The sequence below is a fragment of the Trachemys scripta genome, chromosome 7 (genome assembly GCF_013100865.1).
Source record: "Trachemys scripta elegans isolate TJP31775 chromosome 7, CAS_Tse_1.0, whole genome shotgun sequence".
NCBI lineage: Eukaryota > Metazoa > Chordata > Testudines > Emydidae > Trachemys > Trachemys scripta.
The window spans coordinates 9,210,366-9,237,863 of record NC_048304.1 but is presented as its reverse complement, the minus strand read 5'-3'; the positions used below and the strand labels follow the sequence as shown (position 1 = coordinate 9,237,863).

At 41.1% G+C, this 27,498-nt stretch overlaps 1 protein-coding gene across 5 annotated transcripts in view; it reads right to left on the bottom strand.

Annotated features, from left to right (window-relative positions):
* MITF (melanocyte inducing transcription factor) overlaps nt 1-27,498 on the bottom strand; it is a 166,082-nt gene that overhangs the window by 11,114 nt on the left and 127,470 nt on the right. For all 5 annotated transcript variants that reach the window (XM_034776188.1, XM_034776187.1, XM_034776192.1 and 2 more), the window contains 4 exons: nt 13,731-13,958; nt 12,081-12,164; nt 10,274-10,369; nt 3,641-3,758 (listed from right to left, as the gene is read on the bottom strand). In XM_034776188.1, the coding sequence (XP_034632079.1) occupies nt 3,641-3,758; nt 10,274-10,369; nt 12,081-12,164; nt 13,731-13,958 (526 nt within the window). The remainder of the gene's footprint in view (nt 1-3,640; nt 3,759-10,273; nt 10,370-12,080; nt 12,165-13,730; nt 13,959-27,498) is intronic.

Below are 27,498 nucleotides of genomic sequence, written 5' to 3'. Positions count from 1 at the left end.
CAGCGTTCCTCAAACTGACGGTCCCGACCCAAAAGGGGATCACAAAGCAATTGCATGGGGGTCATCAGATCACAAAAAATATTGAGATAACCTTTCGATCCTTCGCTCGGGTTACCATACTTTAAGTTCCCAAATAGAGGACACTGCTGGGGGAGGGGAGCTGGAAGGGGGGTGGGTACAGCAGCTGCCAGTCTCCCACTACCCAGCTCTGAAGTCTGTTCTGCCAGAAGTAAGGGTGGCAATACCATACTGTTGCTTTTCACTTTTTGAGAAGCTCTAGTGCCTTTGACTGCAGGGATAGCGATTACATGCTTCATTTAGCGCTCCTCTGAGTATGTACAGTAATTTGGGGGGGGCCCCGCGGGATCGTCAGAACCTGAAATATTTTTAAAGAGGGGCTCAGCAAAAAAAGTTTGAGAACCCCTGGCGTAGAGGAGGCCTACAGAGACAGAAAGGGTTTTTTCATCCATGTGGAAATACCGCCTCCCCCAATGATGATAACTACGCCGATGGAAGCACTATTCCATTGACACAGCTGTGCCTATATTGGGGGTTAGGGCAACATAACTGTCAGTGAGGGGTGTGTTTTTTCACACCCCTGATTGACATTGCTAGGTCAACCTAACTTTAAGTGTAGACCAAGCCTAAGAGAAGAGAAGGGACCTATTTCAGCAAGGTACCTAAGCACAATGCTAAGACACAACAACGTGCTCACAGCAGTGCAAGAATTATCCAAGCATTATAGAAAAAAAAAGATTTCACTTCTTTAAAAGCAATAGGTGAAATCCATCCCTGAGTAAAATACATGGACTCCATTGGAGTTACAACAGGGAAGAAGTTAACCCAAAAGTTCTAAGGAGGCATCTGCATAGCCACCTAGAAACAGGGTGAGATTCTTCCACTGGATTTGAACCTCTCAGCCATAGTGTGCAGACAAGCAAAGGGTTTAAATCCCATAAGGAAAGGTGGTGTGAAAAATATGCTTAAAAACACTCTAAATCTGCAATTACACATATTTCTGTTGCAGCACAAATAATTTTACTCATCACATGGGAACACAATACAAAACAAGAAGCAGATCATGATGTGTTTTCCTGAACACAGAAAGGGGATTATGATGTTCTCAATATCACCGTACTTCCAGACCTCAGTTATGGGAGAGCAAAAAGCTTTTCTACCCTGAGGATGCAGAGATCAGAATTCTGTGTCTGTGTCCACACTGGGGACAACGAAATCCTCATTTACAGCAACAGATCTCCTCAAGGAAAACACTACTTTCTGATTTGAACTGATAAGCCCCCAACCCACACGACATCAAGAGTATTGCTTTTTAAAGGGAAATTCTTCAGATGCTTCCATATTTTTATGTGCATTCTGGTACCATACCTAAGATCTGAGGCACTGTCCACACCCAGGAAGCTAGTCCCTGCATATGACCTGCTAGCACATATTCTGATGTCTCTGCTCTTACAGTGTGCAAACCATTGCTCTGAACCACCCCCATCTAAGGGATGATTGTGGCAGGGAGACAGTCGACCTAAGTCGAGATAAGTGTCTGGAATTAACACCACATCTGAAAGAGCATTCCTCTTTCACAGATTTTTTTCGCTCTACATCCCAAGTCATAGGCACCAACCCCCCGGGGGTGCTGGAGCACCCCCGGGGAAAAATTGGTGGGTGCTTTGCACCCATCGGCAACTCCCCCCCTGCCCTAGCTCACCTCCGCCTTCGCTCCACCTCCTCCCCTGAGCGTGCCGCGCAGCCCGCTTCTCCCCCTAGCTCCCAATGCTTGCTGCTGCGAAACAGCTGTGGGAGGAGGGGGAAGACGGGGAACGCAGCGCGCTCAGGGAAGAGGTGGGGCCGGGCCGGGGATTTAGGGAAGGAGTCCAATAGGGCCAGGGAGGGGGCGGAGTTGGGGCAGGGACGGGGGGGGGGGGGGTGGGAGGGGGGGGGGGTGGGGGCAGAGTCAGGGCGGGGCCGAGGGCGGGTTAAGCACCCACCTGTGCCGGGAAAAGTTGGCGCCTATGTCCCAAGTCTCACACAACCTTGTATTGTGCATCTGCCAGTCTGGCTGCTTTCCTATGTATTCCCTCAGGTTGTGTGCTTAGCTTGCATCTAGAGGCTCAGCTAACTTTCCGCCATTGTGGAACATCCTGTGCCTGGTTGCTATGGTCTTCAATCAGACTTCGTTCACAAAGGGCTTTTGGAGCAGCACACCTTTTTCAAGCATCTCCACACCTCTAGTGCAATCCTAATGGCCTTCCAAGGCAAGCGACCATTTTATCAGCCACAACAGCCTTTGTTTATATGGCATGACCATATGTCAGAAAGCAAACGGTGCCAGTGGCTTGGCGCTGGCACAGCGGGAGGACTCCCGCCAGAAGAGTCAGCACGTGCAGAGCTGCTCAAGGAGTACATTGGAGCTCGCTGCTGCCCAACATCTGTGGTTTAGTTCAGTGAGCTTGAGAGACTGCAGAACGCCAACCTAGCAAATAGGTAAGAATGTAGGCAGCCAAGAAACTAGGCCTCTAGCATGTCTGCTGAAGGTTTCATCCCCAAATACCAGATTGTCCTCAGAGTATGTCTCTTGTTAAGAGGAATTGGTCCTGTGCTTAAAGCCAGTTTTACAGGGGCATAAAGTGTACTTAATAAAACTATCCCCTAAATGCTGAACTATCCCCTAAATGTGCCTAGCTGCTATTTTGCCTCATTCCCAAAATGAAAGTGAAACTAAGACAGCGAGAGGTGCCTCAAAGAATACCAGCTTTCCCTTCTCTAAAACACACCCCCAGTCTTAAAGCCTCACTCTAGTTTGCTTCTGCATAGACTTGTATTTTAAACAATGGACTGGTTTTTGGGTTATTGCTTTTTTAAACTCATGTCTTTTTTAAATATATGTTCTTTCCCTTGGAGCTGCAATGGAAGGTGATTTTATCCATCTGTTACTTCCTAATGCATCTAAACGTTTGGGATCAGAGCACTGTTCATATGTAAGGAAAGTCTGTTTTAGGACTTAGGTGATGAGATTCTTGGAAGATTCTTAACCTTTATGATGATATAAATGAGTAAATATCCATTCATTCCTCAATACCTGACCACCTAAATGCAGCAGCAAGGGGTAATTTGACACTTGTTAGAGGATCCCACATTCATTACCTGACAGTATTACAAATTATTTTCTTATCATTAATAATCATCCCCATTGGCAGAGTCACTACATACAGTATTCTTCTCCGTGAAGTCTCTTGAGAAGCATCATGTTAATTCAAGTCGCTATTTCACCTATAGTCGGAGCAGCATCTAATAGATCCAATCTAGAGAGTAGCTATGTAAGAGATGCGAAGAGCTTTCTATCTTTTAAATGCTGCAGGGTTTTACTCTGCAGTTGATTATGAAAACGCTTGGATTTCCACGCATTATGGTACTGTCCTTGTTTGTTACAAAGCAAACTGATTACATATCTATGGAAAGGAAACTAACCCCTCATGAGCTGTGTAGTGGAAGCCAACAGGTCTGCTAGGAAATGTACAGCTCGATTCTCCAGTTTGCACCTCCAAATTTCCCTTTGCATAACTGAATTTTCAAACAGGAAACTCTCATGTCAGATAATTTCAAATGATAACGTTTTAAGATCATTTACCTGTGAGCTCCCTTTTTATATTGGGAAGATTAGCTGGACACGAGTTGCTGACGTTCAGCCCTGAAGGAGGCATGCCTTGGTTGCCATAAAGGTCAATCAAATTGCCAGATACGGGTAACTGGAAAAGATAAAAGGGAGAAGGGTCACTTGCTGTGTCCCATCTGAAACACTTGAACAAAGCCAACATTTGCTTAGAAATCTGTTCTCGGCTCCATGCGCAAACAGGAAGCTCAACATCACTAGTGAAAATGTGCCTGGACGTGAAAAATAACTACTCTGCAATCCTTTCTCAAAGGCGAGATCCCAGAAGACACAGAAAGCAAAGGATGATACAGAATATATAGACAATGCCATACAGATGCCAAGGAACTTCACTCTCCAGGCTACGAAGGACCTCTGCATAAGAGGTAACTAGATTTTTTTATATGTTATGATATTGTTCCTGTAGAGTTAGTTTAAAAAAACTGACTATACTTGTATTGGGGGAAAAAGGGAAAAAAGCCTTTAAAGTTTAAAATGTAACCATAAGAGGGAGCCCAAACTCTCCCATAAATGTTAAAGAAGTGACATTGCCTAACAGAAATGAATTACACATTCATGTAATGTGGACTTGTTTAAGCCAACTGTATTTAGCTGACCTGAGAGCCGCCTGCATAGTATAGACCTACCTTGATTTGGGATTTTCCTGTTCTAACATGAAAAACACACAGAGGGGTGGGGGAGGTTTCCACACTTTTTTGCATTATATGGGCCAGGGTGTCTCAAATCATGGAGTTAAAGTGCCATTACATTCTGCAGGAGTTCCAAGTACCTGAGAAGGCCTGCTAGGAGGGATCTGCAATAAATGGAGCCTTATGGTCACATGACCTCATGTTAATGATGTGAAGTCACCATGTGGCAGGAGAGGATGCAGGCTGCACAAATTGTGCAACTGATAAACGTTGGGGAACAGGGGCTTATTGGAGAAATACCTAGTCAAAAGTGACACCAAGAGTCTTAACCTAACTACATCCAACTCCCCTAAGCATGCAGGGTACGGTTATGAAGTGTCCGTTAAAAGTCTGGTCAGCAGTGCGGTGGGGCTAAGGCAGGCTCCCTGCCTGCCCTGGCTCCGCACGACTCCCGGAAGTGGCAGCATGTCTGGCTCCTAACAGTGCAGGGGGGACCAGGGAGGCTCCATGTTGCCCCCACAGCTTCCATTGGCTGTTAGTCACAGCCAATGGGAGCTGCAGAAGCAGTGCCTGTGGGTGTGCTGCCTGCCCCCTGAGCCTAGGAACTAGACATGCTGCTGCTTCTGGGAGCCGCATGGAGCCAGGGCAGACTGGGAGCCTGCCTTAGCCTTACTGTGCCGCCAACCAGGTGCTGCCTCAGGTAAGCCCTGCACCCCGAACTCTGTCCCACACCCCAACCCCTGCCCCAGGTCGGAACCACCCCCCCCTGCAACTTAACTCCCTCTCAAAGCCTGCATCCAACCCCCTGCCCCAGCCCTGAGCCTCCTCCTGGAGCCCATTCCCCACACCCCCTCCTGCACCCCAACCCTCTCCCACACCCAAACGCCCTTCTGGAGCTGCACACACCCCCACACACCCCAACCCCAGTCCTGAGCCCCCTCCAACACACCCAAACTCTCTCCCATAGCCCACACACCCTCCTGCACCCCAACCCCCTGCCCCAGTCCTGAACCCCCTCCTGCACCCCAAACCACTCACCCCTGGCCCCACCCTAGAGCCCAGACCCGCTCCCGCACCCCAACTCCCTGCCCCAGCCCTGAGCCTGCACCTCCAGCCGGAGCCTTAACCCCCTCCCACACTTCAGCAAAAGTGAGTGAAAGTGGGGAGAGTGACCGATGGAGGAAGGGGTGTGTGTGGAGTGAGTGGGACTGGGGCCTCAGAGAAGGAACGGGGCAGGGGCAGGGCAAGGGTGTTCAGTTTTGTGCAATTAGAAAGTTTGCAACCCTAATGTGGGGACATAGGGAATACATAATGCACACGCTGTTTTTACATGCAGTATGATATATATGAGTGAGGAAAGTAGAATTGGAGTCTACCTAGTCATTTCTATCTATTCTCTCTCAATTACAACTGTGTAACCTGTAGGCAGCGCTGTTAACACGCAAAAGATCATTAGGCTGGAACACAGAGCAGGGGTTGCTTCTTATAGGCAAACAGGAGCTACTTATTATATGTGCACTGGTAGCAATGCCTAGAGTTAACATTGCTGAGCATTTCCTATTACCGGATCATGTTTTCAGTTGCTTCTAACTGTTTAGGCTCCAATTTTCCATACCAGGTGTCTGCCTCAGGCAGAATTTGTTTGGGTACAAGATTTGGAGGGAAAATTCGTTTCTTTGCTCATGCTCAAAACTTCTTACAACTGTTTCAGAAGTCATGATAAGCTGTAGTGCCTCAATGCTTTGGAGCACAAACTTGAAATTTGACAGTTGAGTCTCTAGTGTCAGGGATGTGCCTTCTGCTGTGCCCGGGAAACCCCACTCAAACTTGGCCAAGTTACAAGCCTCTGAAAAATCGGAGTATGCACAAGCTCAGCAAAGGTTTGTTAGAGGGTAGCAAATAGAATCGTCAAAGAATGGATCTGCACCGGGCATGCTCCATCCCCAAGCAGTTCCTACATGCGGACAGGATTGTGCATAAGCTATTCCCACAGGGCAACTGAGTATGCTCCATCTTGGGGGCGGTAGGGTCTGAACAGGACTTTTCCTGCACTTGCTCCTGCAGCCTAGAAGAGGGCTTCTGTGGCACTAAGCATCATAACCGAGCACCAGAAGTTCTCTCTCCCATGCTCTCAATCTCTCCCTTCTAGTGCCCACGCCGCCTGGAGGAGAACGGGGAAGCAGTCAGATTCAAGTGCAAGATGGTGAGATGAGGGATGAAAAGTTGAGAGGAAATCGGGGCCAAAATTGACTGGGATGATCTGAAGGGATGGGGGCAGAAGGGCAATAACTCCTGGAGTACACACCCCTCCAGAACCAGAAACTGAACCAGGATTCTCAAGTATTAACACTTCTCTGACACCTAACAAATATATTTGGGAATCCCACTGACAAAATAAGAGTCTTTTTCCTCTACTGGCTCTTCTACCTAGAGGATAACCGACTACTCAATAGCTCAAGTGATAGTGCTCTGTGCTGTGGATCCAAAAGTCCCCCAACTCTGCTGATAACCCATCTGGGGGGGGGGGGGGGGGTCAACATGATTTCCTGTCTGGGTTTTACTGCAACTCAGGTAGCTTTCCACTGTTTGGGAACTTGATGCAGATCATCTCAAAGTAGCGAAACAACCTTCAGTCTCCCAGAAGAGGTAATGGAGGAAGGGTAAGCCTGGCCCCCAACTCAGCTTGGGATGGTCACTCACAAGAGTGTGGTGTAATGAGACCTCTCCCATCAGGTGTGTCACTCTCAGGGTTTGGTCCTCCAGATGCAGAGGCACACATGAAGTACAGAAGCGGTGTAAATTTCTGTCATTCTTGTTGCAAGATTATGTCAGGATCCCTGAGTACTACAGCTACCGGAAGTTGTAATTTCCAGCTAAAATAATGGCTGGTTGTGCTGGACTCTAATGAAAGGATCTCTTGGGAAACTGGGTGGTAAGTTATGAAACTGAACCATCTCACCACTGATTACAGCCTTACCATCCTTTCCCAATAGCATGAATGTCCACATTCATTTCATTGTGCGTTTTGAATAACCAAGACGGAAAATGGTCTGGCTAATCGACGAAGCACCATGATGCATTGAGGGGCTCCCCTTCCCAAACTGGGGCATCCTACCTATCCTTAGTACTGTCCTGTTCCTTACAATTCCTCCTGACCTACAAACATCATTCCATGACTAACACGGAGCTCCTCTAAAGAGGAGATGTGACTGTTGCAGGAAAGGCAGATTTTAAAGGAAGTCAGGCTAAACGTTCAGGAAGCATTCCATTCCATTTTGGAATTTTGCTTAAGCTTCATTAGTTTTGGTGAGTTTGCAGTTAAACTTCCCCACCCAGCTCTGCTTTTTAAACCTAATTTGTATAAGAGCTAAGCATTAGGTACTATACCCCAGCTATTCTGCTGCTGGGTCACTTCCAAGCAGACTGCAAGTAGGAGGTGGCCTTTGTTATGTTTCTTATTGTCAGATCAAATACATCACACTTGAGTTTTGGTCACAAGTGAGAAGACAGGTCTTTGGCAGCAAAGGGCTACTGCTGTAATTTATTGCAAAAAGCCTGATGCTTTTCAATTAATTGGTGCTTGAACCTCCCATTAGCACTCTCTCACTATAGATCTTCTACTTTGAAAATCAAGTGCACTTAGGGTGACCAGATGTCCCGATTTTATAGGAACAGTCCTGATTTTGGGGTCTTTTTCTTATATAGGCTCCTATTACCCCCCACCCACTGTCCCAATTTTTCACATTTGCTGCACTGTTACCACATGGGGCAAACTGTGCCTTTTCTTTTTTGTTTCTAACAGAACAACAAAGCCTTTGTTATGGTCTAAGCTGAGCAGAGCTATTTATAGATTGAGAGTCTCTGAGGACTGCTTCCTTTCCATGTTCTTTCACCTCGTAGTTAAATCAATAGTAAGCCTACAGATGTTTTACAATGTTACAGCAAAACAGAGTAAGTTCTAAGGACCCAATCCTGCTCACAACGGCAAAATTCCCATTACTTCAATAGGAGCAGGATCAAACTATTTGAACAGTAATTGCAACAAGATTCATGATATGTTTTTTCTTGTTGCTTGAGAAGAGCACTGGCTTGAAGTTTACTGGGGAGAGTGGGATAAACTTCCTAGCCAATGCAGTTTTACTTTGATGACACGAAGAATCCCAGATGTTGCCAATCATATTATAATATCTCAGTATACAGCAAAGTATAGAAAGCCTGCATCCTTTTTTTAAGTAATTGATCAAATTAATCCAAAGGATAGAGTTTTTCCTAACGCTATTTAAAGCTACTTATATTGGAAACTGAATAAATAACAATGAACCATACGCAATAGTACTGGACTTTAAAGTTCACTCTCATTTCATTTAAACCACAGGTTTGGAGGTCTCCATTACAGCTGTGAACTGTAACTGCTGGCACATGTGCCTATTGTGTTGTTACTGGGAGCATGTCTGCACATGGGGAAACTGAAAGGGTTCCCCACTAAAGTAGCACAGAAAAGCACTGGGTGCCTTTCTGGGGGTGCAGGGTTCCCACATCAGGGGTCCCTGTGAAAGGGCATAGGGGAGGAGAAATGTAGGAATCACTTATGGAAAGGTTCTATGGGATTTAGTAGGAATTAATCCAATAGGATTCTATAGAAATTACTCCAAGAATTAACTGAAGAGGATATCCTTAATAGGAGGTATTATACTGCCCATGGGTTTTTGTTTTAAACCATCCTAACAGGTTTTTGTTGTTTTTTTAAACCATCCTATAGAATTCCACAGCAGAGCTGTGCATTTTGAATCACGCTATGAAATCTGAATTCTATCCCTGTGGCTCAAAACTCCGATTTAAAAGTTATTTTTATAATCTAGAGGACTTTTCTATGAGGGATATAACCAGAGCTTCTTCAGTGGAGCACACAAGCTCAGAGTGTGTTCATAAGATAGGTGTGGGATTTTCTGGGAAGAAAGGGCTAGGCTGTTTAGCATCAAACAGGTATTATAAAGAGATGGCAACTAATGCCAGTAAGTCCCTTGAGAGCTAGCTGTTAATTCTGGAATTAAATAAAAAACAAACTAATATCAACTGACTCAGTTCTACCCTTTCAGACTTAATAGAACTGACACCTTAGGTAAACAATTTATTGGTGTCTCTTCCATTTCACACATCCCTCCTTTCTCCTCTCTGGTTTTCTGAGCTCCCTTTTCTCTTTCCTCTCTTTCTTAAGCTGTCATTTTCTTTACTCCCTTGTGTTATTTTTCTACCCTCTTGCCAACCTCTCCCTCATCTAGAAAGAGATGTCTTGTCTCTTGTCTACACATAGAAGTTACACTGGTTTAAACTAAAGGTGTGATGATAAACTCATTTGGTTAAACCTGTGCAGTTTTGCATGTGGATACAAAAAGGTTTAAACCTGGTGTATGTCTATCTGCTTACCTTGCACCTGATGTAAAGCTATGTACGGATGTAGGAATCTAGGGGCACAAGGATCTTTACATCTGGGCTGCTGATTCCCCAGGCTGAATGTAACTTCCCTGGGCTAGCTCCATCTCACGGTGTAAGGACAAGACTAGGTGAAATGAGCTTACCCTTTGCTAATTGGAGACTGGGCCAGGTACCATGATGACCTCCCACTAGGGGTGAGGGGAAAAAACGCCTCCCCTTGCAATTAGCACAGGAACCTCCTAAATATGACTCCAACGCAGATGGTCGTGGCTATACCAAAATCCAACCCCTTGTAACTGCTGTCCCACAGCAATTGCTAATGTTTTTAAACCAAGTTCCACCCTGTTGCTTTTCAGTGTAAATTCTTAATAATCATTATATCATCTATCTAACCACTAGAGACGGTGGCTAGCAAAACGTGCTGTGCTGGGATTTCACACTAAAAGCTATTCTAAAGCGGAGGGGATTTAGATGTAGCTGGACACGACGCCTAGCAGTCACTATAATGGAAAAGAAAGGACCATTGTACCGTATTGGCCATTTGCAGGGCAGGATCCATCAGGCCAAGGATTTCTTCGTTATAACTTGATTCCAAGCTAATTATGTCGTCAATTACATCATCCATCTGCAACAGAAAGGTGAATGGGGAAAAATGCAAATAACTTGAAACTGAGTTTGTAACAGGGTTGTACACAATAGTAATATTTAAAAATTAAAGAGAGACACCCAGCAATGCCTACAGCCCTCCTTAGTTCTGTCTCTGTTGGACCCTGAAACCTATGCATTTTTGCCACACTCCAATTCTGTCTCCCAGTGATAATCACGACTCTCCCATCCCAGGAGCGGGTAAGCTGCCTTCAGATATCATCAATGACATTCTTTAATCAGCAGGAGGAGTCAACATTGAGTTGCCAAGCATACCAAGACCAAATGTGCCACAAGTAGGTGGGTTTGGGAGGCGTAGGGCAAAGAAAAGGGCACTGTCTCCAGTGCTACCAACCAGCGTGGCAATTCTACACATTTCAGAATGGTTTCTGGTGGCAACTTCAGAGAGTCCATTCTTGTATAACGGCCAGCATTTGTATTCCTAGGGACTTTGATCAGAGTCAGGTTTGAAATACAGCTTTGTAACCGACAGCCCCACATGGAGTACCATAAAATCAGAGATAGCAGTAAACCGTGATGGCACGTGCCTTGGAGAGGATGGAAACAGAAGTCCATTCAAACGCTATCAGCAAAACATAATTTGAGACTAGCTTCTGTGCATTTTTTAAAACTGGCATATAACTTTATGAAAGAGTTGTGGGACTAATATGAACCTTCTTCCTGGTCCTCATCTGTCTCTTCTTTTCCTTCTGTCTCTCCTCTCCTCTCCTAACCCTTGTATTTCACTTTCTTGCCTATCACCATTGCCAAGGATTTCAAAAGTTCGTCCTTGAAACGGTTGCCTCCATCTCTGGTGGAATCCAACTGGTTCACCTCCCTGATATTTCTCAATTGGCAGCTATTTCCATGGGCGACTCATAGGAGATGAGTATCAGAGGGGTAGCCGTGTTGTCTGAATCTGTAAAAAGCAACAGAGAGTCCTGTGGCACCTTTAAGACTAACAGAAGTATTGGAGCACAAGCTTTGCGTCTGACGAAGTGGGCATTCACCCACGAAAGCTTATGCTCCAATACTTCTGTTAGTCTTAAAGGTGCCACAGGACCCTCTGTTGCTTTTCATAGGAGATGCAGTTTCCAAACCAGCTCAACAGAGCAGGGAGTCCAGAGAGGAACATATAGTAACAAAGAGACACTGTAGCAATTACAGGCAATATACTAGACACCATTTTTGCAGGGGAGTGAGAATTCATATCCTTGACTCATATATCCCTATGCTAATAAAGAAATATTAAACTACCTCATCTCACATTATCAAATCTGAATGTAATCTCCATAGAAAGAGGGTCATTCAACATACTAGAGCATCCTAAATAAAATGACAGGATAGAATTAGAATGCATTTCTCCTTCCCACTTAAATCCCTATGAAAAGAGCAACATACAGGAGCATTCTTTCCAACAATCTTCCCAAGACTTATTTAGAATGCAGAGGCTAAGATTGGCGTGTGGAAGAAGGGTCAACCCTTTTCAGATATACTTCTAATGCACTTTTGAAATAAACTCATAGAAAAGGACACCACAGATTTGGTTTCTATATAGTAATTCTGCCACTCTTATCCTTAAAAAAACACCCTACAAACTAGGGGGTAAGTTTCCATATTGGTGATCATGGGGAAACATAGGTTCTCTTTATAAAGGGTTCTGTTCTCCCAACTCCTGTATCATCCAGTACCTGCATGCATGACGCTCGCGTGTGTGTGTTCAGAGCCGGGCACTCGCTCTCCACCCTGCTTTGCTCTTCAAATTTATAAAATCCCTGTGAATATAAAAAAGGGGGAAAAAAGCAAAGCATGGACCTGGATTTATGGCATAGTCTCTCCTCTAGACGGGCATGGTTGAGCCAGTGTCATGCACACATATGCCTGATGACACAGCAACGTGAAGCTTTAACTCCCTAGAGAAAAAGCAAAATGGGGGTGTGATCATGATTATGGGAAGGAGCTATTTTATTTTCATTTATTTTAAAGCACGTAAACAATTGAATAAAAGAACAAGGAAAGCCCTGCTCTCTTGGCATGTGCAAAGTGATCGCTGCAAAAAGTAAATCTGCGAAGACATGCACATCGCATTATTATATACTATCAAAGTAGGAGCAGTGGATAAATTTGCTTTTAGAGAGTCTTCTTCACTGGACTTATGCAGGTGCACAAATAAGCATCGACTTATACGCACTGGATAGTCACACTTACAGATGTACATAAGCATTAGCATCGGCACACATTCGTCAGCACCAGTGAGGTCGTTGCTGCAAATGCTGCGGCAGAAGACTTCTAGGCATCATGCAAGTGAAATTTTGCATGTGCACAACTGAGGGCTGAGACAAATCCCAAGCAGTAATATTTTAAAAGGGTATAACACCATGATATTTTGGGAAGCTATCTAACTAACTCATAACTCAAAAGAGAGACAAAGTGAGTGAGCTAATATCTTTTATTGGACCATCTTCTGTTGGTGAGAGAGAGAGAGAGAAGCTTTTGAGCTTACACAGAGCTCTTCCTCCAGTCTGGGAAATGTATTCAGAGTATCCCAGCTAAATATCAGGTAAAACAGATTGTTTAGCATAAGCAGTTAACACATACTTCAAGGGCCTATTCAAAGTGAAGTTGCCTGATAATACCCCTGTAGTCATAGAACAGAAAGGGGGGTTAAGTGGGTTACAGGTTGTTGTAATAAGACATAAATCCAGTGACTTTGCTAGACACTAAAAATCACAATCTTAATAAAGATATGAATTTAAGCTCCCAGGATTATCTTTTGAAAGTACTGTGCAGGTTTCCTTCAAGGAGGACTGACAAATCAGATATAGACAGATCGCTTTTGTGAAAGTTATTTCAGTTTTATTTTACTTCAAAAATTCTCTCCTCACAATGGTTTGTGGTTTTCTCTTTTTTTTAAAAAAAATGCCTTTTACTCTTTATACTCTGAATGAGCCACAAAAGCATTATTCCAGAAAGTTACAACCAACCAACAAAAATGGCTTTGCATTCGTCAAAGGTCAATTACTCACTGTTTTGTGCATTGACCAGGCACAAAAGAGGCTTTAACAAGATGTGTAAGCCGAGTACAGCAGCGCAAAGGTTAAACAAAATTAAAAAAAAAACAAAACCGGGCCAGAGATTTTTCACCTCAAATATTTTATATTGATATATACATATTTTATATATTAGAAATGACAGTTATATTTTTCAAGTCAACGCTTCACAACAGAAGATAAATTTGAGATCTTTATCATGAGTGACTCTGGCTTAACCTTATTCACAGAAGATAAGTCAGAATTTTATTAAGCATGAGACAATATCACAGCAGAGACACGATTATTTACCTCTTTTTCACAGTTGGAGTTAAGTGTAAGCATAGCCATTGGACTGTTCGGTGCGCTGCTTCCAGTTCCAGGTGGCATGACATGATCACCAGGCTGGTTTGGACAGGGCAAGCTCAGAGCTTGGTTGGTATGTTTATTTGCTAGAGTGGTAGAAAGGTACTGCTTTACCTGCTGCCGTTGGGCTTGCTGAATGTGGTACTTGGTTGGATTTTCAAGGTGAGTCTGCACCTGCAAGAATAGGGTAAAAGGACTGCGTTATTGTTTTATGGAGTCATTATAACATTATTCTAGATGCACGTTTATCCCAGATATACTTCATGGGCCAGATCCTCAGCTAGTGCAAATCTGTGTTCGCACCACTGAAATAAATTGCATTTCAGCAAATTACAATAGCTGAAGAAATGTCTATTTGCCTCCTAATGTACCAGTACTTGCAGTTCATAAACTTAATTCAGGATTCCAGATTTGATTGTTTTTCCCACTATTCTGTTAATTTTAAGTGACAAAATTAAGTTATTTAGGTTGGTCTCCTGTGATCAGTAGTCAAGTGAGTCCTGTTTTTTGAAATAGCTGACAAGCTTTTTGAAAAAAACAGTAAAATATTTTTTAGTCCAAATGACAAATGTAAACAAAATTAAGCAAATAAATAATTACATTTTCCTTTGCAAATAGAACACTTAATGCTTATATATACTTAGCATAATTTGAGCGAGACTAGGATAGCCTCTTTAAAACATGCGCTGGAAATAACAGATGACAGAACAGAAATATTTCAGTGTTGAAAATCTAAGTTAAATTAGTTTTCTATTGAGTATCCTCAGACATTTTCATTAATAGTAACTATTATATTAGAGCAGTCTTTTAACACTAAGAATATTTTTAAATGAATTCACTCATGCTGAAATGAGCCTATGCTACTATGTAGGCAATAAAAGAAAGGCAACAGCCTTCCAAGCAAAATTTTCACCACTGTTTGATCAATTTTGTATTTATCAGACACTGAACAGTATTGCTTTTATCAGCAGGAAATAATGGATCAATTGAAACACAACATCATACTGAAAAAGCTCATTACTTTCAAAAGTTAATTATGATAAAATTATTTTCAGTTGCTGAACAGCTACGAAAAAAGGTATCGTATCTCCCTAATTACTTATTGTGGAACAAAACAAATAAAATATACCAGATAATATACAGATTAAAAGGATTTCACATACACACACACGGGTAGCCAATTATTTTTGTCAAGATCCAAATTCCATTGTCAAGGTACAGTCAAGGTTCAGACTCTAGAGAAAATAATTAATAATAAAATAAAAAGATGTCGGGGTCCATTCAAAAGCATCTGGCTGTCTGGATTTGGCCCACGGTCCACCTATGGACAACCCCTACAGCAAATCATTTTTAACAGGTAAAGTGAGCATAAGATAACTCACCTGATAATGATTATATTCAAGCATTTCCAGCATGTTTATATGTTCCTAGCTTAACCAGGGAAATGGCTTAGCATTTATCCTTTATTTTCTGTTATTCCAGTTCAAAGGCTCATGTACAGATGCACCATAAACAAGCTAATCTGAAATGGCGGAAGAAATTTTACTACAACAGCTCAGGCTTATAATAAGCCAAGCTAATTAGTTACGCACATTGAGAAATAAACAGTTCACACAAGGGGCTTTTCTTGGAAGCCATGCAAGTTTAGCCCTAAATATTGGTATTAATTTTTTTTCCATAGCTTTGACGTCATGCTTTTTCATAAACATAAAAGGACCTTTTAAGTGATGGACTATCAAAGTCAGATTGACAGTTAGCTCAAGGCCAATTCACTATTCATCTTTAGTTCCAGTCATACTAACAGACAATGGTAGTTTTCTTTAACAGTAAGGTTAAGAGTTGTCTGTCCCGAGTAAGAAGCGGAAGCTGCACAAAATGCTACAAGTTTGATGCAGTATTCACCGGCAGTGGTGTACACCGAACAAATGTATATAGTTGTTTAGTCCTATGCTGAGCTTCCATGTTTATTGTATATTGTCACACAATTCCAACCTTACCTAACCCTATCTGAATTGGGAGGACATGGACTAGGGCAAAACACCCACTCTCCACGGTGTCATCTTTATCCTTCCTCACCAACTCCTAGGGAATACCATAATAAGTTTATCAGACTTGGGTTGCATTACGACCTAAACATTGATCTGGCATTGTAAATATCTAGCTTCTGGCATGTAGAATACGGATTACCAGAAAAGTCCCAACGCAATTTTACGATCTGTAATTTAAAAAAGGCTTCCTCCAAAACTCGTTGGAGGGGCAATGAGTTTGTTTGTGTTCATACTGTTAAGGAAACATGTCAAACTGTTCCTGTTCAATCACCACTGAAAGTGGGATTTTAACATAATTTATTAATCAGCCTGATACTTTGTTGCGCTTGAATAATTCAGATCTGTGGTGGCAGTAATAGCTCTAGGTTTTCCACTTTAACGTGTGTGTCCTGTGATTATGTACACAGTTTTTAAGAACAGAAATACATCTATCTGTAATCAAATGCCACGCAAGGTTTGTAAAAAGAGCTGTGCACATAATGTTTTTTTCTATTTGCTGACAATTCTGAAAAAAAAAAATTGTTTTGGTCTCATGAAAGTTTCATTTTGATTTTGAGCAGTTAAACATTTTTGAACTTTGAAAAAAATAAAATAGAAGGAAATTTTGAAAACAAAATGCCATTTTGAACTGAAAAATTGACATGTTTCTATATTTTTCATCAAAAAAAAGTTGGGGTTGAACATTTTTCCTGTTTCTGTAAACACGAAGATCGTAGCATGTGCAATTAGCTTCTGTGTCTATACTAACACGAACACACAAGACTAAGCCTCTTATGCTTGAAGATTATTTACAAAGATACTTGTACAGTTATTTGTGAGATTATATTAATTTCATTATTTAGTATGCAAATCAAATTAACTTTACAAGTAACTTCCTCTACAACCATGGCCCAAGCGAAATTGAATTTTTATGGATGGAAAAAATAGCTGTTTACTTGAAGGAACACCCTTTCCACACAAATTCATTTGTTTCATCAATGAATAGGAAATCTACGAATGTAGGCTATGCATTATCTTCCTTTCTAAAGGGTTACTTAAGCTCCTAAACTTATTCTGAGCTCGGTAAGTATACCATGACAAATTTCCTAGCCTTCCAGATAAAAATTATGACCCCAATCAGAAATCTAACAACAAAAATCCATAATTTTCCTTGTCTACTTGTAAACATTACTAGCACATGTTAACTTACAGTATGGCAGGCCGCAGTAGGAGATCAGGACACTGTTATGTGACGCACTATACAAACATGTAGGAAAAGACACTTTCTGCCTCAAAATGCACATACAACTTGTGAGAGAAAAAATATAAAAGTATGAAAGGTGATGTACCTTGGGAAACAACACCAAAAACTGGATGAGAGGAAGGTTTGAAACAAAGCCATTAACTTTTGATAAAGAGGGTTTTATTGTAATAGAAAGATGTACAAGTATGGATTGCCTGCCCCTTTTCCTGTTGTATGTCCCCTCCTTGGAAATAACTGGCAGTAGATGGTTTAAGCAAAGCAATGTCTTGCGAATGACTCTGTAGGGGAAAGTGAGCCTCATATGGAAGGAAAGAGTGCAGTCACATGGAATGTTTGGGGGAATTTAGAATGTCTCTGCATTAGCGGAAGTATTATATGGAGTTCAGAAATAGAAGAAGCTTGTTGGCGCTGAAACACTGTTTTATTTTCAGTAATGGTGAACCGAGCAACAGCTAGAGACCAGGTCATCCTATATACACCGCACCTTTTCTTTGGATTTTTCCTCCTACAAATACACTAAGTCTGTATTTTGCTATCTAGCAAAAATTACTCTGTACTTCATTAGTATCCCATGTAGGTTTAAAAAAAGGTCTCTGGATATTTAGACTCTTGTTAATGGTCCCATAATTAAAACGGATGGAGCAAGATCCTATTTACCAGTTATGTGAAAGGACCCTCCCAACCCATTAGAGGGGCATACTGCTAAAACTATCCATGGTGTAAGTAAAATCAGTATTAGGCTCCAAGATTCCCTAGACCATACAAGCAGTGGCCACAATAACTGAAAATGTATGAAAGTTAATAGATTCATTTTTTCCCAGCCCTTATAACTAGGCCAGAATGGTTAACAAAGCTAGGGTATTTTCTCATCAAATATTTAGCTAGTGGCTTACATTAACTCTAAGCACATAATGCATACTATATTGGCAACTGTTTCCTCCAAACCCATTACATCCCATACTCAAGGTCAGTAAAGGGACACCTCAGAAGTTCCATATTTGTCTACCGGTTTAGAGAACCAAAGACACTTCCCATCAAGTGGGTTGGCGGGTCCAGAGTTCTAATGCTAATCCTGGTGACAAGTACTGTGCAGAAGTGTCTGAGATTACTGTATGTACTAGAGTTGGTTACTGTAGGTGGGAACTACATCTGTAGACTGATGTAGGTTGCTGGAGCTGCGGTAGTGTAGAGAAGTTGCTGGAGGTCCCTCTGAGGTTGTTCTGAGCCTGGTTGTGCATTGTGTTCTATATACTTCAAAAAGCTTTGAACTGCTCATTTTGTTGCAATCTACAAGATGTCCCTTTGCATGCAATCATGTTTTCTCTTTAGGAATTCGTAGGTAAATCCTGTTCATTCCTTATATGTTCATGCTATTAAGTCTCCACCCCAAGACATTTTATAAATACATTCTTTTCTCTATCCAGACTCTTTATTTCTGCTCCTAGCCTTGTTATTTACAATCCTGTTTCCAACCCCCACACCTGGGAGAGGCTCATCTGCTCACCTCCCACTCCTACAGGGTCACCAGTTACAATCCTCTAGCAGGTACATGTTGGAAATGTTTCACAATGCTTATAAATTGCTTGATATATTTATCTGGATACTTTCCGTCATCTCACCAAATCTTAGTGTGAAGCAAAACCAGGTCTGAGAATCAACACCATTTACTTGCACGTGGCTTACATATCACACAAGGTATAATAAGAATTATTAAGAGACTAATTCATGATTCCATAAAGAGACACACATCTTAGAGTCCTATCTAACTGTGAAGCATACTATATTTGTAAAGGATTTCAAGACAGATGTTTTTCATTTCAAAGTAAACAAGGGACCTTAGTTTTACAGGAAGATAGAAGTCTGCCTTGTCAGGTGTTATTTTTATTACACATAAGGCATAAAAGATGAGTTAAAGTATTTTGAGCTATCAGATGGAGATCGATAATGTCTACCTTTGGACAGAGTATACAGGATTAGGTGGAAGTGGCAATGGAAAGTGAACCAACAAATTTGGGTAGACTTTCTTGGGAAAAGCAAAAGGCAGCTTCCTAACTGTAGAGCCACCCTCTTATCATATCTCAGTTCCCTGCTCTCAGATATGGGCACACTAGAGCTCCTCAGCGAAATAGTTGAAAAAGGTTTCTAACTATCAAAACTATCTACTTCTCCCCTAACCTCATTCTCTGAAGTGGCTGAACTGTGTTTGTTGAATTGTCCAAAATACTTCTGCCTGCAGGGGAGCACAAGCATAGAAAACTTCAGATAAAGTGAAAATGCTTTTTATAAGCAGCTGAAAACAGGGGCTTATAATGGAAAAGCTTAGGTAAACTTAACTAAATTTGTGTGTGTGTGTGTGTGTGTGTATGTGTGTGTGTGTGTGTGTGTGTGTGTGTGTGTGTGTGTGTGTGTGTGTGTGTAGATAGATAGATATGCATGTGCTTTCTGACATACCTCTCTGTGGGCATGTTTTGGGATATGCAAATACTATTGATAACAGTTTTTCTTTTTAAATATAGTTATGGGAACCCTGTATTTACTTGCCATTTTAAAATGCTCAATAAAGCTTGTTAGAGACCTTGTGCTAAAAATTTCTGAACATTCATTGAGTGTGTTTCCCAGCTTCACAGAGCTACCTACATGTTAAGTATACTGAGTATACTCTCAGGCTGCACGGGCTATGATAACAGTCACTATCAGTGCTACAACAGCAGCCCCTGGGGGAAGAAGTGTTGGGTTTGACCTTCAGCTCTGCAGCACAGTCCCAAATAAAGGATTAAGTACTAGAGCTGGCTGCAGGAGTAGGCTGGTATTTTCCATGCAGGATGGGCATCATACTGAGTTATGTTTTAATGACTAACCTCATTTTACAGACTGCATAACCGAGCACATTTGGACAATTCCTTCTAGGAGGCAGTGTGGCAAAATGGATGGAACTTGAATCTGCCGTAACAGAATCCATATTGCTAATCCCAATTTGGGACGCCTCTCAGTGGGATCTGAGGCCTTGATCGTTCAATGAGGTTTATGAAGGACACAGAATTATTAACACCAGTTAGAAGAGATAAGTCTGGAACTTATGATCTCCTGGTTCCCGGTTCAGTGCAAAGTCTCTAGGGTACATTGTTGAGAGAAAGATAATTTTGTGGCCTGTGTCCTGACTGGAGGTTTCAGTTCTATTCCCCACAGTAAAGCAAGATGCTGAGCAGCATGCTCATTGCAGAAGGATCACAAAGATTTTAGCAGCATCAGGATCCTGCACTGAGTAATAGCAGTTTTCATCAGCTGGTAACTCAGCCAAATCTAAATGGATTTTCATAGGGACAGAAGAAATTCTCTCATCCCAGGTCTAAGAGTGATTTTGTAGTAACCTTAAAGTAAGAAAGTTACTAGAATAACGAAGTAGAATAATCACAAGAGATTAAAGAGTAATTTGGAACATGGATAAATGGGTGTGGGGGCGATGCTGGAATTACAGCATGAAGACTGGTGGACATCCTGGATGTACGTAATAGCCTGAAAAGTGTCAGGATGAAGACCTGGATTGAATGAAATGCCCACATACAGACTGGATAAGGGCCTTGAGTAAAAGTATTCTTGTTTGACATTCTATTTTCTCTGCTACTAGGGGCATCGGCTAGAGAGAACCAGGAAAGCGACATCCCCACAGCTTCTGAATGTCTCTCTTCATTCCTTCCTCACCAAAATTCAAGTTGTTCATAAAATAGCATCCAGCGATTGAAAGACAAAAATGCTGGTTTGTTAAATATGTTTTGCACAATAATTTAATCCAGTTACTAAATGGCTACAAGCTATTGGGAGTTAAGATGATGGAGTTAATTAAATCATCCATTAGTTGTGGTTTTTATTGGCTTAGAGGCCACTGTGAACACTCCAAGTCTATCCACCATTGCAATTAATATTCTAGTTCGCACCAGTGTCTAATTTTGGAGAGAACGCTGAGAGTGTGTCTTATTTATAAACTGGTTGGACTGTGGTATTGGTGTCTAAACAAAGCCAAAAGCGTAAATGGATTCGGTGTGTTTGGGATAGAGTTTTAAGACTACAGGCATAAATCTAGTACAGTTTGTATTAATCAATCATAATTATTTTAGTTTATGTATTTGTTGTAGCTTGTTTCTTTAGGCAGAATGTTCTGTTCATAGGGAATTATTAAATGACTGAATTTATGATGTAGGATGATGCAAGATAGGACTGAAGATAAACATAATATACCACCTGCCACATAATGTCCAATTTTACTTTCCAAAATTAAATTCTGCAAACTATTACTATACATCTCTTAAGTAGAGTTGGGTGAAATTTTTCAGACAAAAACCATTTTAGCCAAAAATAATTCAGATTCAAGTCAACCAAAACATTTTGCTAATTAGTGCTGAATTTGCCAAAAAAAATTAGCCAAAATCACCCACCCCAAAAATAATCAGCGCTTTCTTATGATAGTTCTGAAACAAAATATTTTGACTTTTCAATTCAAAATGAATTTGTTTGACTTTTACTTCAATTTTAATTTAAAAAATAAAGAGAGATTAAAAAAACCCTCAAAAACAAAATAAAACATTTTGTTTGACCTGAAATCAATTTTTTTGTTTGTTTTGTTTTTGTTGGTTTGTTTTAACTTCTTTGGTTCTCTGTAAAGTTTGAAAAACTTGTTTTGAATCAACCCAGAACTATTTCCCCCTTCCGCCCCCATTTTTTGGTTCAGCTTCTGACCCAAAATTCTGTTATTTGCACAATTCTACTCTTAGGTCATTTAGAGTTGCTTTACTGACTGGCTGTTTTTCTGCAACGGTTTGACAAGTTACATTACATTCAATACCACTGACATAATTGCTGCCAGTGTATAGTAGGGCTACTACTAAGACTCTTTTTGTAGAGGTTTCCAATTTCCTGAACAGAAGAGATTTCTGCAGTATGGCTATGAATGATCCCTTTATTAAAACCCCCCAAACTTGCTGAGTTTGTAGGTGAATGGAAACCTCAGGAGGGGTGGGGAGAGGGAATCATTGAATTTGGATCCATTTCCACTATTTCTTTACTCACTTTCCATGAATGTTCTTGCAAACAAATTTGACCAGAAAGAATATTCAGGGAAAGAGGAAGTTAAGCAAATTTTGTTCCCACAAAGCAAATTCTGAATTCAAATATTTACCCAGACACCTAGTTCTATGAGTTATACTTGTCCATTCAGAAACTACCACAATACCATGTGACTTATATACCCAATCAAAACTAACCAATGGAGCTACAATTTTGGATAAAAAGAATCCGTAAAACAAGGCACAAAAGAGATTAAACAAGAAAACATTCTAAAAATACATTAGAAGCAAGAGGAAGACCAAGGACAAGCTAGGTCCATTACTCAATGAGGGGGAAAAAACACTAACCAAAAAGTTCAGTAGCGATTGAACATCTAACATACTGAATGCCAGTGAAAATGAGCTATTTTAGCCTCAGATCCTAAGGTAAGAACAAATTAAAAATTAGACAAGTCTTCAAGTCTCCAGGGCCTGATGAAATACATCCTCGAATACTCCAGGAGCTGACTGAGGAGATATCTGAGCCATTAGCGATTATCTTTGAAAAGTCATGGAAGATGGGAGAGATTCCAGAGGACTGGAAAAGGGCAAATATACTGCCAATCTATAATAAGGGAAATAAGGACAACCTGGGGAATTATAGACCAGTCAGCTTAACTTCAGTACCTGGAAAGATAAAGGAGCAAATAATCAAGCAATTTGCAAACACTTAGAAGATAATAAGGTAATAAGTAACAGTCAGCATGGATTTGTCAAAAACAAAATCATCTCAAACTCACCTAATGGCTTTCTCTGACAGGGTAGCAAGCCTTGTGGATGGGGGAAAGTGGTAGATCTTGACTTTAGTAAGGCTTTTGATATTGTGTCGCGTGACTTTCTCAAATAAACTAGGGAAATACAACCTAGATGGAGCCACTATAAGGTGGATGCATAACTGGTTGGAAACCATTCCCAGAGAGTAGCTCTTAGTGGTTCACAGTCAAGCGGAAGAGACTACTGAGTGGAGTCCCACAGGGATCAGTTCTGGGTCTGGTTCTGTTCAATATCTTCATCAATGATTTAGATAATGGCACAGAGAGTACACTTATAAAGTTTGCAGACAATACCAAGCTGGGAGGGGTTCCAAGTGTTTGAGGATAGGATTAAAATTCAAAATGATCTGGACAAACTGCAGAAATGGTTTGAAGTATACAGAATGAAATTCAATAGGGACAAATGTGAAGTACTGCACTTAGTAAGGAACAATTAATTACACACATATAAAATGAGAAAGAACTGCCTAGGAAGGTATACTGCGGAAAGGGATCTGGGGGTCATAGTGGATCACAAGCTAAATATGAGTCAACAGCATAACACTGTTGCAAAAAAAGCAATCATTCTGGGATATATTAGCAGCAGTGTTGTAAGCAAGACATGAGAAGTAATCTTCTGTTTTACTCCGCGCTGATAGTACTCCAGTTGGAGCTGTGTGTCCAGGTCTGGGCGCCACATTTCAGGAAAAATGTGGACAAATTGGAAAAAGTCCAGAAAAGAGCAACAAAAATGATTAAAGGTCTAGACCAGTGCTTCTCAAAGCTGGACCGCCACTTGTTTAGGGAAAGCCCCTTGTGGTTGCACATCTCTCAGCCAGCGCTGCTTCCCACAGCCCCCATTGGCCTGGAGCGGCGAACTGCGCCAGTGGGAGCCGCGATTGGCCGAACCTGCAGACGCAGCAGGTAAACAAACCGGCCCGGACCATCAGGGGCTCTCTCTGAACAAGCAGCGGACCCGCTTTGAGAAGCTCTGGTCTAGAAAACATGACCTATGAGGGAAGATTGAAAAAATTGGGTTTGTTTAGTCTGGAGAAGAGAAGACTGAGGGGAGACATGATAACAGTTTTTAAGTACATAAAAGGCTGTTACAAAGAGGAGGGAGAACAACTGTTGACTTATCCTCAGATGTTAAGGAGAAGAAGCAATGGGCTTAAAGTGCAGCAAGGGCAGTTTAGGCTGGACATCAGGAAAAACTTTCTAACTGTCAGGGTGGTTAAGCAGTGGAATAAATTGCCTAGGGAGGTTGTGGAATCTCCATCATTGGAGATTTTTAAGAGCAGGTTAGACAAACACCTGTCAGGGATGGTCTAGATCAGTGATTCTCAAACTTCTGTACTGGTGAGAACCCCAGTTTGAGAACCCCTGGTCTGGATAGTACTTAGTCCTGCCGTGAGTGCAGGGGACTGGACTAGATGACCTCTTGAGGTCCCTTCCAGTCCTATGATTCTATGATTTTCTGCCATACAGCTCCTAAGTGAATTACAAACCAAGATATATATATATATATTTATTTATTTATTTATTTTTGTGGGAAATCTGTGGTAACTAATTTCAACAGCAAAAAAATATTCAAGCAAGCAGTAAGTTTCTCCAACGGCAATTCATGAATAGAAAACGAAAAGAGAAGCTCTCTGCCTGGCTGCGCTCTTCCTTCTCCCTCACTGTCTCTATATTCCAATACCACAACTAATCAAGAGGCAGAATAAGAGAGTGGAGGGCAGGACATGCCCTGAAGTTCCATGCTGAAGTGCAATTATATAAGCCGGGAACTGGGGGATTATGGAGTCTTCCTCTTTCCTCTTCCCATTTTAACCCTGACCTGCTGTGAGGATAGCTCATTCATAGGCATTTAACTGTTTCACCTACCATTTGAAGACTGTAAGCTCTATGTCTACCGCTGTCTGTGCAGTATCTAGCACAAGAGTGTCCTGATTCTCATCAGGGCCTTGACAACTGACATTATTACAGGAGCCATGTGATTTTCTGCCTCAAGTCAACACAGATGCCTTGGCTTACTTTTGTGGCCCACATCAGCAAGGAAAGGAGAAACCTGAGTTCCATGCATTACACAGAAAAAAGAGTTTCCTCTTCCAAAATGTCATCGAACCTTGCTAATAAAGCTAAACCAAATCTCTCTGCTTAGCAGAGGCAAGACTGGGTACAGGAACATACCAAAGAGTCAGAGGATATTTATTATCCAAGAGAAGTAAAATAAAATAAATAAATAAACAAACAAAACAAAACAAAAATGAGCATTTGTTCCATTTAAATTGCCCTAGGAGTTGCAGATCATAATTAGGGATAAAATACTTTTGAGTTCGTTTTCTCAGCTCAATAGCGCTTTTTGTTACTCAAATAGCTAAATGTCATGGGATTTTAAAGAAAGGTTAAAATACTGTATCATTTAACAATTAATGATACCAAAATATAAGCCATGCAAACCCACATCAACTGAAAGAGTTGCTGACATTGGTTATGTCTACTTCTTTGGAAAACAGGTTCAGAGGAACAATATATTCTGGAAACAGGATTTCAAAGACAGATTTTAGCAACTCTAAAGGTTTTACCAATGGGGGGGGGAGGCACGTGGGGGGTGTAACCAGACAATTAGTGTATTTTAATATGTATTAACTGTTTGCCATAAATGATCCCACTCCTATGATCTTCTAAAAAAGCCCTCTATGTTGTTGCATTTGCAAAGCTGAGAAAATTAGAAATAAAGTGAATGTAAGAACTGCAACAGCTTCCTACCAAGAGCCTTCCATTGCCAACACAAGAAATAGGGGGAAAACAGGGAGAAAACCCACCACCCATACCCAACATGTTTCTGTGCCCTAGATTAAAAACAGACACCTGTTGCTACCAGTGAAAGACTATTCAGGCCTGAGGTATTATAAAGATGTATAAACTAAGTAACACATGAGAAAATGGCATCCAAGATTGATTGTCAATTATTGGTGTCTATTGCCTCTTATGTTAAAAGAAATTACATTTGTATCATAGACAAGTTTATATAGTTAATTCAGTCTCAGACAGGTGGCAAACACAGATTAGTTTTAAAACTTTAGAAACTGTCCACTAAGGGATTTTTCTAGTAACCGTTTTTAATTACTGGCCTTTAATAGTCATTTCTTGACCTGTTTGCTATGACTTGAACGCTTTCCCAGTGGATCTAAAAGAAATAATATCCAAAATGTAATAATAGGAGTAGCTAAAATTGACTCAAACTGGAAAATTTTAAAAAACGTACACATTACTTTTAAGAGTGTGTCAGATTTCAAATCTAACATTGTTTCAAACACCAATACAAAATTCTCCACGTGTGATTCATGGCAGCTCCATCTGCTAGGCCTAGAAACCCTAAATGTTATCTAAACCTTCATGTTCTTATTGCATAGAAAAATTGAGCTCTTCTTTCAGGACAACAAGAAGAATTTTCACACCAAACTCAGCTTGAGTAACTCAAATGATGTTGGGACAATGACTTCATCTATCCTCCAGGAAATTCTCACATGTAATATTCAAACATTGTGCAATAGTATCACATTGTATTCATAGAACTTTAATAGCCTGAAGTAACATTTTATTTAGCTGTTCAATGTTCTTTCGTAGAAAAGCCCCTTCCAGAGCTCCAAGGTCTGAATTAACCACCTGCATGCCTAACCTCAGAGTTAAGCACAGTAGAGTACATGGGGGTTTGATTAATCTTGCTCCCTCTAGAACCATCCCATGGTCAGTACCAGACAAATTTATCCAATATAGTTTGCATCTCTTGCTGCTTTCTTATATTTCTAGGGTATATTTGTTTTCTCTTAATTTAGTTAATTAACAGAGATCGCTGAGTTAAGAGAGTCAGAAAGTCGTGGGAACAAGAATGTCAATGGACTGGCTGGTGAATAACCGGCCATTAGGAAGCAAGAAACCTCAACAGATAGTGTTTTAGGACAGTTTAAAAATCAACCACATCAAAAAGCCAAGGCAAGGAAAACCCATCAGTTAACATTTTAAATAGGAGCTGTTCAGTTACTTAATTCTTCAACTAATAAATCACCATCCAAAAATTCCCCAAGTAGAGGGGCCAGGGCAGATACAAATGAGCTATTAAAACTTCAGCAACACCACTGCAGACTAAGCAAGTCCAGTGGCTACCTTCAGATGCCACCTCAAATAGAGTAGGTACCTACTTTGCATTTTGTACCCTTATGGTTAGCAGTGCTATGCTAATATTTGTTGCTTAGGAAACAGCTTGAAAAAAATCAACATTTGATGCAACTTGGTACCATGCAAACATAACCATTATGGATATGAGAAAGAAAAGGCATTCTGTGTACAATGAACATTTGTTCTGCAAATTATTTTGTCCATTATCAAGGATTGCCTCCACGTCCCACCCTGGCCTCATGAAAAGACTAGGTTAGATGTACAGTAAAGACATTTAAGAAGAGCACAGCACTTTTGCGATTCATATTAAATCTGTGCTTCAGCTAAAGAAGCACAAAGATAGAATCAAAAGGAATTACGACAAAACATGTTGGCTGGATTTCTGTAAGTGAC